This window comes from Rhinopithecus bieti, unplaced genomic scaffold (genome assembly GCF_001698545.2).
Source record: "Rhinopithecus bieti isolate Rb0 unplaced genomic scaffold, ASM169854v2 scaffold_13577, whole genome shotgun sequence".
Classification (NCBI taxonomy): domain Eukaryota; kingdom Metazoa; phylum Chordata; class Mammalia; order Primates; family Cercopithecidae; genus Rhinopithecus; species Rhinopithecus bieti.
In genome coordinates this window covers 1,415,540-1,427,420 of record NW_016807867.1, presented here as the reverse complement: position 1 = coordinate 1,427,420, position 11,881 = coordinate 1,415,540, and the positions used below count along the sequence as shown (strand labels likewise).

Sequence of the window (11,881 nt, the reverse complement as noted above, 5' to 3'; positions counted from 1 at the left end):
AAAATTAAAAAAAAAAAGAAAATTGCTCTGCAAGGTCTTCAGATTTAAGAGTCACTTTAGGAGAAAATGACTGGGAAAGCAATATACACTCCATTGCCTGCATCCCCACCCCAAAAATAACAAATCATTCCTGTGCCTATGAAAGCATTTCTAGGCAAAATCTTCAAAAGGACTCATGGGGCTGATTTCTCAGAGTGCCTGGTTAACCTCAAACTGATTCACTTATCAGTTAAAATCTCAAACTGATTCACTGATAACTATTGGTAGGAATGTAGACGGAGCAGCTACTCTAACAGCTATCTTATTTCATAGGTATGATTAATTTCTTATATTTTCATTTTTCCACAAATCCTCATAATCTCAAACAAGCAGATAAAAAGACATGCAGTGGCTCACGCTTGTAATCTCAGCACTTTGGGAGGCCAAGGCAGGCGGATCACAAGGTCAGGAGATCGAGACCATCCTGGCTAACTCGGTGAAACCCTGTCTCTACTAAAAATACAAAAAAAAATTAGCCGGGCTTGGTGGCGGGCGCCTGTAGTCCCAGCTACTCGGGAGGCTGAGGCAGGAGAATGGCGGGAACCTGGGAGAAGGAGCTTGCCATGAGCCGAGATCACGCCACTGCACTCCAGCCTGGGTGACAGAGGCAAGACTCCAGCTCAAAAATAAAGACATGCAAAGGAGAAGTAGACTCCTCCAAAGGTCAGGGCATTTCTGCTTCTGGAGTGAGACAACCCGGGCCCACTCACTGGGTAAGCACAGGAAGTTACTTGAAGCCCTCTCCGATCCTTGTTTATTTCTTCTATAACATGCAGATGACAATTTTATACCTCTGTCACAGGGTTGTTCTGAGGATGAAATGGAAGAGCATGTGTAAAGCTCTTGACACAGTACTGAGCCAAATTAAGCACATGAAAATGTGATAAAAGCTCCTAATATTTCAAAGCTCATGTTGCCCTGATATTTAAGGCAGTAACTTTTGTATAAGTCAATTGTTAGCCAAGATCAAAGTTTAGAAAGAGATTACTAGTAACTCAGAGAGGGAAAAAAACTGTATTTTGTGTTTTTCAACTAGCGACTAAATAATGCTCACATGCCTTAAGCTGGAAGTGCACCAATCTTGTGTCATTAGCAATGAGGAATCTTACCCCTACTTCGCCCACATCTTCCGAACAGAAGGTAACTGACTAACATCCTGGGTTCCTGGAAGAGTCCTCCCTAGCAATGATGCAAGGAAAGAAAAAAGAACAAAATGCTCCCGGGCCCTGTGACATTCTGGCTCGTTTTGATACCAGTCCTCAAGTAGAATCAGAGATTTGATCATCGGAGGCTTTATTTTAAAAGATGAGGAAGGTACAGTACCTCTAGTCGTTGTATCCGTCCCTTGAAAAACATAAAGAGGGAAGAATTTGGATAAGCAGCTTCTTTTTTAAGGAGAATTTCCTTGGCTTCATCCAGGCCTGCCTTGTTATCACTGCCATCCAAGGCAAAAAACGGGCGGACTACAGTATGATACCAGAGCAGAGCTAATCTAGAGCAAGAGGGAGAAAAACATTGAGCACATAACTTTTCTTATACCGTTTCCATTTCTCAAAAAACCAGTATGTGTTCTTCCAATACTACTCTTTCCAAAAAGCTTACTATGCAGTCTCTGAAGAAGTAAAATCAGAGACTTTCCCCATTTTAATGTTAATATTTGGAAAACTGCAACTTTAGCACAATATATAAATCACAAGACACCCTTCCCTCAGGGAGAATAAAGTAACAGGAGCATTCAGTGTTTTTGAGCCTTCTAGATGGATCGCTGAAGAGATGGCTGACATAAATCTCTGAATTCTACACTATACTCATCAATGTACCAATTAGAAAAGGTAACTGGTCACCATGAATTTACTGTTCCCTTGTAATAAAGGCTTTATTTATTTATTTATTTTGGCAAAAGGAAAATGTTTTCTCTCGTGTTCACAAAACTTAGGGTATAAACCTAGAATCTAACTTTAAATATCATGTACAAATAAACAGATCAAAAGGAAAAAAATTTTTTATAAAGAATAAATTTAAATACAGAAACCACAGACACAAATTATGCTAAATTGGGTTAAAATAAGTGAGAGGATAAGACAAAGGGCTCTTTCTCTGGCCTTTGAAGATGCTCAATTTAAAAAACAAGCAAATTAATAAACTACTTCAGATCCCTTGCCCCAAACTCATTACTTAAAACAAAAATGGCCATGTTAAACTAGGTAAACAAAACAGAGTCATTGGGATTTAATAAACAGACAAAATGTTTAACTAACATGTCAAATATTTTTATGTAAATGCATACTTATGGTGTGCTTATAAAATTCGTTCTCTAATGGATCTCATACTAATTACATTATTAATTCTACTCATTTCTTTATCAGAGATAAGCATATAAACAGACAAATGATCACAAGTTAACAAACCTGTTAATTCACATTAACAAAGGACAACTGTGTAGTTTAATGAGTTTAGGGAGGCATAATTTTTTTAATGAAAAATTAAAGATTTTAAATAGCTATCAGTTGATTAAAAGTTAACATCCAAATTTCTCAATACTGATACAAGTAAGGTCCTCTGGGATATCAACATTTTTGGGGAAAATTTTGACAAGTGCTGTAATGTTAGACAAAGAATATCTGGAATCTTGTTAAAATATTCAAGTTACAAATGGTAGATATTTGCAGACTAAAATAAACAAACAAACAAAAATCACATCCCTTTTAACTGATGTAGAAATTCGTGAATTCTTGTTCTAGATAGTTATATCAGCTTCCTCATGCTCTCCTGCTTAAATAATTATTATTTAAGTTTAAACCAAGAAACATTACATGCCTCAGTTTAGTGGAAGAGCACAAAATATCCATGTCACGTATAACAAACCACCTTGAGTCATCAAGGAAAATATCCCAATGTGAGGATTCTTCATAAGAATAAAAATTTCAGAACCACAGAAAGAGCTTATCAAATTTGTACCTCCTAAGTCCAAAAATCAGAATCATGAATCTCACAGACTGTGGTCAAAGTCACAAAAATTGCTTATAGAATCAGCTGAGGTTTTAAAATACATGACTTGTGAGACTCATGAATAATGCCTTGTTCTCTAACTAAAATCAGCTTAGAACCACCACCACGACCACAGAACACAGTCCTTGGTGTTGCATTGAAAGACCTAAGACACAGCATCCTGTCAACCAACCAAACATTTTACCTGAAGTTTCCTTTAAAGTCTTTGATTGTCGTTTACTTACTTTCAAGACTATATTATCTACCAAAGCATTGCAATACAGCTACTCACGTAGCTAAAGGGGCCTTCATGTCCTTACTTTCGCTTGCATACATCAGTGAAGAAAGCCCCTGTAGGCGGTCTCCAGGAAAACCCAGCAGGTTGATGATTTTGAGCAGGTTTGGGGGCACCATGGATATGCAAAGGTGAAAAAGGCCATATCCAAAGCTAACAGCACCTTTCAGTCTGTTTAGAGACTCCTCAGACACCCCTTCAGCCACAATGTGATTATCATTTGCAGCATCAGAAGTCAAGGACTCCTCAGTTAGCTTCTTCTGATACAGCTCCTGAAGGGCATTGATGTCCAGATAGCATTTATTGTAAATCTTCCAGGCTTTCCTAAGGATCCACCCACCTTTGATATAAGCTAAAAAGAGAAAGGGAGAAAACATTAAAAAACATTCAAAATAATGTTTCTATTTCTAGAGTAAAGGATACTGAACAGTAACCTGAAAATCAAGTTAAAATTTAAAAGCATAAAATTATTATCGATTGCACCCAGTTTTCTTACAGGGCTTACTTAAACATCTTATTTCTCATGACTCTCCCTTCACTACACTGGTTGATGATTGGTAAGCATGTGTTTTTCTGCTCATTGTTCTATGAAGCCCTTCATGCAGCACCTAGAGCATGGTATGTAATATACATTGAATGAATGAATGCATCACCTGAATCCAACATCTTTTCATGCGTTCCGTGACACCCTCCATTGCGTTTCGGAATTACTGTACTGCTTTCCTGATAAGCTTTTTTATAATCCTTGCATTTGCATACCCTGTGTTACAGTCCTCCTTAAAAGCAAATTCTTGGTCTTGGTCAGGTGACAATTAAATTTCTAGCCAAGCTTGGGCACGGTGGCTCACGCCTGTAATCTCAGCCCTTTGGGAGGCCGAGGTGGGCAGATTACTGAAGTCGAGGAGTTTGAGACCAGGCTGAGCAACATGGAGAAAACTCATCTCTATGAAAAATGCAAAATTTAGCCAGGCGTGGTAGTGCACACCTGTATTCCCAGCTACCTGGGAGGCTGAGGTGGGAGGATTCCCTGAGCCCTAGAGGTCAAGGCTGCAGTGAGCCACAATTGTGCCACACCACACCAGCCTGGGCAACAGAGTGAGATCCTGTCTCAAAAAAAAAAAAAGAAAGAAAAAAATGTATACCCAAGCACCAAGCATTGCGTCTTGCCAAAAATAGAATAAAATAAAACAAAATAAAATAAAATAAAACAAGCAGGCAATAAAGATTAATATTTACTGGGTAAACAAATAGTTTCAGTTTATTATCAAAAAAGTCATTCATGTTAAGTGCAAAATGTAAAGACCTCCAAATTCACGTATATCTGAGGCCTACTGTGTGGCTTAACCACACCTTATCAGAATGGGTTTATTTGGTTTATGAAATTGGGGTTTATCCACTGCCCCAACCACAGTGAAGCAGCAATAAAAAAGTTACTGAACAGCAGAAGGTATAAATCTCTTATCTTTAAACCTCCCTCCCCCACTGGCCCCTGTCAGGACCCTGCTCCTAGGAATATTTTTACCTTCAGATGAGTAGGAAGGGTTGCGGGAGGTCAACTTACATGGGACTATCTGAGTGTATCATCATCACATTTTTGAGGAAAGGATTTTTCTGTAGGGAATTTTCTGTGAAACATAGTTCTCTCATAACTATGAGAGAGCTTATCCACTTGGCAATGTTACTAATATGATACCAACTCTGACCCTGATGCACAAATGGACAACATGAACTGTCAGACTTTCAGGCCCTTCAGAACAGTAGGAAAAGAGGTTTTCAGAAAGGCATTTCTAAATTTCAGAAAATATATGCAATAAAATAAAATCTGATTTACAAACACCCAATCCCGGAATTGAGAGTGATCTAAGAATAGATGTGTGTAAAAGAGCTGATGCAGCCGGCCTGACTGCTATCCTTCAACAGAACTGCTAACAAGGTTGGCCCTTGGATGGAATGGGAGCTTGGATTCTGGGAAAGTTCTTACCATTTCCAAGACTGATAAGAGTGGCTCACTGTGTGCACCTAAACTGTCTGCACAAATAATATGATATACATTGAACACTGATTTTTCTTCTGGGAGTCTGGAATTTGTGTGCAAGGTAGGGGTGCCTACATGATCAACCCCAATAAAAACTCTGGCACTAAGTCTAATGAGATTCCCTGGTTGGTGACATTTCATTTGTGTTGTCATAACTCGTTGCTGGGGCAAATTAGCACACCCTGTGTGCCTCCCCAGAGAGCAAAGCCTTGGAAGCTTGTGCCTGGTCTCCCCTGGACTCCGCTGCCCCATGTGCTTTTTCCCTTTGCTGATTTTCCTTTGTATCTAAGGAACACAGACAGACTACAAAACATAATCTAAGTCCTCCAAATATCTACAATAAAATTAGGAAAGAAAACCAATACAAATGACAAAATGAGCATGCAACATAATTTTGCTGTAAGAAGTCACAGCTGAGAATATGACTGTAAGATGAGTCTTGCATGGAAGTCATCAAACCTGGGGGTGGTCTGGGGGACTCCCAATCCATGGTGTTAAGCTATTATTTTACTTAAATGCATCAACTTTCTGACAAATGGTGAACGTATAACCCATGGGATCACATTTAAAAACAACTATCCTACAACTTCTGGGTGATTAATGTCCTGTAGTCTACCTCCACTAAAAAGAATGCTATAGGATAGAATGAACAAGTAAAACAAATTAATCTACAAAGTATTTTTAGTAACTTTAAAATAATAAAAGTAATACATTTGAAATAATTTCTCTTCATTCGTTCTACTTAAGAATATTTGCTGTACAAACACATTTCAAGCACTGTTCTGGGTGAATCGAAGTGAACTAAGACAGAGATCCTTCCTTTAAGAGGCTCAATGACGTTTTCCCCTCCTAAATGGAAGCACTGTGGGAAAAGAAAGCCTGGAGAAAACCCCGAAGCTTCTTTTATACTGACAAAATGGATTTTAAGTGTCTGGATTGATCCAGCATGCCCAGAAAGAAGAAAGATCATGCTCAGTTACAATCCAAAAAGCCAAAGATTTAACAGAAAAGCAGAAAAAAAAAAAAAAAGGAAACTAGAATGCATATTATTGAGAACACAGAGGCAACTGGAATCTAATTCAAAACAAATAATCACGGGCTGCATATTTTAAACAAATCTGTAAAACCCGAAAAATATTGACTGGCTACTGTTTATATTATGTGCCTGGCACCGTGCTTGCCATCTGAGGAACAGCAAAGAACTATAAAACAATGTCCAATCCTGCCTAATGCCCACAATAAAATTAGAAAAGAAAATAAACACAAAGCAAAAAATAAGCATGCAACTTAACATATATATTTAAATGCTCTACTGGGTCATATATAGAAAGAATGAAAACACATAATGCTGAGATGTTGAGTGAATTGTTCTTTTTTATCTCCTTTTTTTGTCATTAGTTTTCCATGTAGTAAACACATAAATAAATTAGAGAGTACAAAATAGTTACTGCAGGATTTTGGAAGAGCACTTTACTCCTACCCATTCTTCACCGGAAATTTGGAGGGGTAAAATTAACTCCATTGTATCCTGTATTTTCCAGGCTTCCTCAGCTTTATTAAAGGAAGTGAAGCTTGCACTAAGGGAAAGGGAATGCCCCAGGGGAAAGCAGCAGGAATGCCAGTAGGAAGCAGCAGATGGGCGAGCGGCTTGGAGGCAGAGTGAAGCAGGGGACACACCAGGACAAAAGGGTACAAGCCCAACAGAAGAGTGAACACCTGCTCCCAGAGAAACGGCATCTCTCAATGTGACGTCGAAGGGACCAGGATTACAGACATGAATGCTAACAATTCTGACCTCAGGTGAGGAACTATAGAAATGGATGGTAGAATGGAAACAAATGTTAAGAATCCATCCACCCCTGAGTGCGTGGAACTAAATCAATCAAACGTTCACAGAAACTTCCACGGTGAAAACCCCACTCCTCTAGAATAAGAATATAATGAGTTCAATCTGTCTTTAATTTTGTGCCTAAGATAGGTGCCAATGTCTGAAAGCATATGTTAAAGTCTATGGTAACAAGCTGTAAGGTCCTTAATTTGAGCCAAGGAAACGGAACCCAACGTTTTCAGCTGAGTCAAAGATGATAAACTGAAGTATGTCAAAACAAACTTAATGCCCATGTTGAGAGAGGCTTTGCTTTTACTACATTCTACGTCCAACTTGGCATTGAAACAGGTTCTCGGGACTTGCCCTACTCTCCATCCCACACTCTGTAAAGCAAAAATTCCAGCCACAGCCAGGCCAAGCAGGAGGAGGCAGAGGCTGGCGGAGGATGTGGCAGAGAGAACAGCACACTCTGCACCGTGGTTCCTACAGGAGCCGCTCCAGCAGCTCCACACGAGGACACAGCTGCTGAGTGCATGTCTTCCCAAAAAGCAGAGAACACGCTATTTAAGAGCCGTACACCCTGCACAGCCTTTCATCTGGCTGCTCTGAAAGGTCAAGTATAAATCATTCAGCTGTCGTTATCTCTGTGTCTGTGGAAGGAGGTGGAGACAGCAGAAAACCACAGACCCGGCCAGGCACAGTGGCTCATGCCTGTAATGCCAGCACTTTGGGAGGATGAAGCGGGTGGACCACTTGAGGTCAGGAGTTCAAAACCAGCCTGGCCAACATGGTGAAACTCTGTCTCTACTAAAAAACACAAAAAAATTAGCCAGGCATGGTGGCAGGTGCCTGTAGTTCCAGCTACTTGGGAGGCTGAGGCAGGAGAATAGCATGAACCCAGGAGGTGGAGGCTGTAGTGACCCAAGATTGTGCCACTGCACTCTAGCCTGGGCAACAGACAATTTGTCCCACCTTATGAGGACCAGGCAACAACTAGCTGAGAGACAGAGGAGGCAAGAGGAAACCCTGCCCCATACGGGGGTAGAAGCCTTCCCTGGCAAAGGGCAAGAGCTGCTTGCAAAATGGGAGTATCAAGTTACACTAAATTGATCTTGGATAAATTTTGTAATTTTTCATGGGGACTGTATCTGGTGCAGGCATCTACTAAAGCCTGTCTGTTCAACTGTCCTGGAACGAGGCTGGTTAACCCATGATGGCAGGTAATTCAGGCTTGCCTCTCTTGTGACCCAAATAATAGACCTTTTTTTTTTTTTTTTTTTGAGACAAGGTCTCAGTTGGATTTCCCAGGCTACAGTGCAGTGGCACTATCTCACCTTACTGCAGCCTTGACCTCCCAAGTTCAGGTGATTCTTCCACCTCAGCCTCCCGAGTAGCTGGGACTACAGGCACACGCCACCAAGCCCGGCTGATTTTTTGTTTTTTCAGTAGAGATGGGGTTTTGCCATTGTTGCCCAGGCTGGTCTCAAACTCCTAGACTCAAACAATCCACTCACTTCGGCCTTCCAAAGTGCTAGAAGCCACCGTGCACAGGTGTGAGCCACTGTGCCTGGCCCAAGACTTTGAAGGAAAAGATGATTTGGTTTTCACCAGTCAGTCCACTGCCTCGTTATCTTTTNTCTCGCTCTGTCGCCCAGGCTGGAGTGCAGTGGCCGGATCTCAGCTCACTGCAAGCTCCGCCTCCCGGGTTTACGCCATTCTCCTGCCTCAGCCTCCCAAGTAGCTGGGACTACAGGCGCCCGCCACCTCGCCCGGCTAGTTTTTTGTATTTTTTTTAGTAGAGACAGGGTTTCACCGTATTAGCCAGGATGGTCTCGATCTCCTGACCTCGTGATCCGCCCGTCTCGGCCTCCCAAAGTGCTGGGATTACAGGCTTGAGCCACCGCGCCCGGCCTGCCTCGTTATCTTTAACCTTCACCCCACTGCCTTGTTATCTTTAACCTTCACCAACAGACCTTTTTTTTTATAAAAAAATTATACTTTAAGTTCTAGGGTACATGTGCACAACGTGCAGGTTTGTTACATATGTATACACGTGCCACGTTGGTGTGCTGCATCCATTAACTCATCATTTACATCAGGTATTTCTCCTAATGCTATCCCTCCCCCCTCCCCCCATTCCACAACAGGACCCAGTGTGTGATGTTCTCCATCCTGTGTCCAAGGGTTCTCATTGTTCAATTCCCACCTGTGAGAACATGCGGTGTTCAGTTTTCTGTCCTTGCAACAGTTTGCTTAGAATGATGGTTTCCAGCTTCATCCATGTCCCTACAGAGGACATGAACTCATCCCTTTTTATGGCTGCATAGTATTCCATGGTATAAATGTGCCACATATTCTTAATCCAGTCTATCACTGATGGCCATCTGGGTTGGTTCCAAGTCTTTGCTATTGTGAATAGTGCTGCAATAAACATATGTGTGCATGTGTCTTTATAGCAGCATGATTTATAATCCTTTGGGTTTATAATCCCATACTCAGTAATGGGATCGCTGGGTCAAATGGTATTTCTAGTTCTAGATCCTTGAGGAATCGCCACACTGTCTTCCACAATGGTTGAACTAGTTTACACTCCTACTAATAGTGTAAAAGTGTTCCTATTTCTCCACATCCTCTCCAGTACCTGTTGCTTCCTGACTTTTTAATGATCGCCATTCTAACTGGTGTGAGATGATATCTCACTGTGGTTTTGATCTGCATTTCTCTGATGGCCTGTGATGATGAGCATTTTTTCATATGTCACCAACAGACTTCCAACAGGCTCACTTCTCCAATCCCAATATCTTCCTGAATGGCATTACCTTTCCTCCATTTCCTCCCTTTAATTTTGCCTGAGGTTGCAAATTTTTGAATTTTTGCAATCAGATCTTGGCAATGGCCTTGAACAGTAGGATATAAATAACTCCCACATGCTTAGCATTCCAATAACGGAACACTAGGCATAAATGGATTTTAATATCTACCCACCATGTTCTAGGCAAAAACATCCTACCAGGTTCTAAGGACACAGAGAAGGAAACGGACCTTCATTCTTTATAACCCTCCTCAGGGATAAGGGATCCTTGATCTTCCCAAAGATTCAGAATCGCTCCCTATTCAACCTCTATGACTAACTTATGTGCCTATGACTGAAGTATCCTCCTGAATTAGAATTTATTTGCTTACTTATTTTTTCCTACTGCCAAACCATGAGTTCCCCCAGGGCATGAGGTGCATCTCATCCATCTCTAGACTACTAGCACCTATCATCTCACAGCATATGGGCACATAGGAAATGCTCAACATATGTGGAGAAGAGGTAAAACAGCAGGTAGATTGCACAGTCCCTGCCCTCAAGGAGCATGCAGCCTAATGCTTTAGGCAGACATGTAAATATATATGAGTATTGCTATGCGATACATGCGGTAAATGGTGATGTACAGGATATAAGTAATAGCACAACAAAGGCCAGATTGGCTGGGCATGGTGGCTCACACCTGTAATCCCCACACCTTGGGAGGACAGGATGGAAGGATCGCTTGAGCCCAGGAATTCAAGACCTACCTGGGCAGCATAGTGAGACCCCTATTTCTACAAAAACATTTTTAAAAATTAGCCAGGTGTGGTGGTACGTGCCTGTAGTCCCAGCTACTCAAGAGGCTGAGGCAAGAGGATCACTTGAACCTAGGAGCTCAAGGCTGCAGTGAGCTATGATCTCCAGCCTAGGTGACAGAGCGAGACCTCGCCTCTTAAAAAAAGAACCAGGATTGACATGAGGAGGGAATGCTGTACAAAGGAAGAAGGCCTGGGCTGTACTTGATTAAGCATAAGAGAAAGATAAAGGGGGTAGGGGTGTTCCACACTGACAGGGTAAGGTGAATAAAAGCTCAAGGCAGCAGGGGATATTCAGGGAAGTGTGAGAACCTCGGCTCAGCTAGATGAGGTAGTGGAAGGGCATGGGGCTGAGAAAGAGTCTTATATGCTCTGCACAAAAGGAATTCAGACCTTGCCTTGCAGGTGAGGCAGGCCAGCTAAGTGTTTAAAGCATGGGTTTACGCGGTTCTGGAAAGATGCTTTGGCAGCAACAGAGAGTGTGGCCCAGAGGGGAGCAAGAGGCAGTGTGGCTACTATTCTAGCCCAGGGCACTGGGAGCACCTGAGGGAGAAGGCCCCAAGAAACCCAGGTTTCTGGGTCACTTGGAAGGTGGTAGCACAAGCAGCCAAACTAAGATGGGAGCGCATGGACAGCACCAGGATTTCAGTTAGGAAATGAGAAAACCATGGTTCAGGCCCTGGTTCTGTTATCACCAACAAGCTGCATAAATCATTCAACCATATCTGTCTCACCTGTCAAAGAAGGAAAACAATCTCATCTAAGGAAAACTGGAGTATATATGTTGCCAAGAATACAAAGGTGAGAAAGACATGGGCCCTCTCTTCAAATCCAAAAGGAAATAAAGGAAACTTAAAATAAAACAAGGTGGCAAGTGCCATAAAATATGTTTTAAAATAATTTCTTCTTATCACAAAAGTAATATATTCTTGCTGCAATAAAAGACCCTTGGATAATAGAGTGAATTTAAAAGATATAAAATAGTATGGGAAATTAAAGAGATGATGGAGTAATTCATTATAAGGAAGTTTAAACGAGATAAACACAAGTTTTTTTTTTTTTTTTTTTTTTTTTTTTTTTTTTTTTT

The 11,881-nt window shown here is 41.3% G+C and overlaps 1 protein-coding gene across 1 annotated transcript in view; it reads right to left on the bottom strand.

Moving 5' to 3' along the window:
- TTC39C (tetratricopeptide repeat domain 39C) overlaps positions 1 to 11,881 on the bottom strand; it is a 125,018-nt gene that overhangs the window by 51,805 nt on the left and 61,332 nt on the right. Inside the window, exons 5-6 of the mRNA XM_017884015.1 lie at positions 3,320 to 3,674; positions 1,363 to 1,531 (exon numbers count right to left, since the gene is read on the bottom strand). Coding sequence (XP_017739504.1) covers positions 1,363 to 1,531; positions 3,320 to 3,674 — 524 coding nt within the window. The remainder of the gene's footprint in view (positions 1 to 1,362; positions 1,532 to 3,319; positions 3,675 to 11,881) is intronic.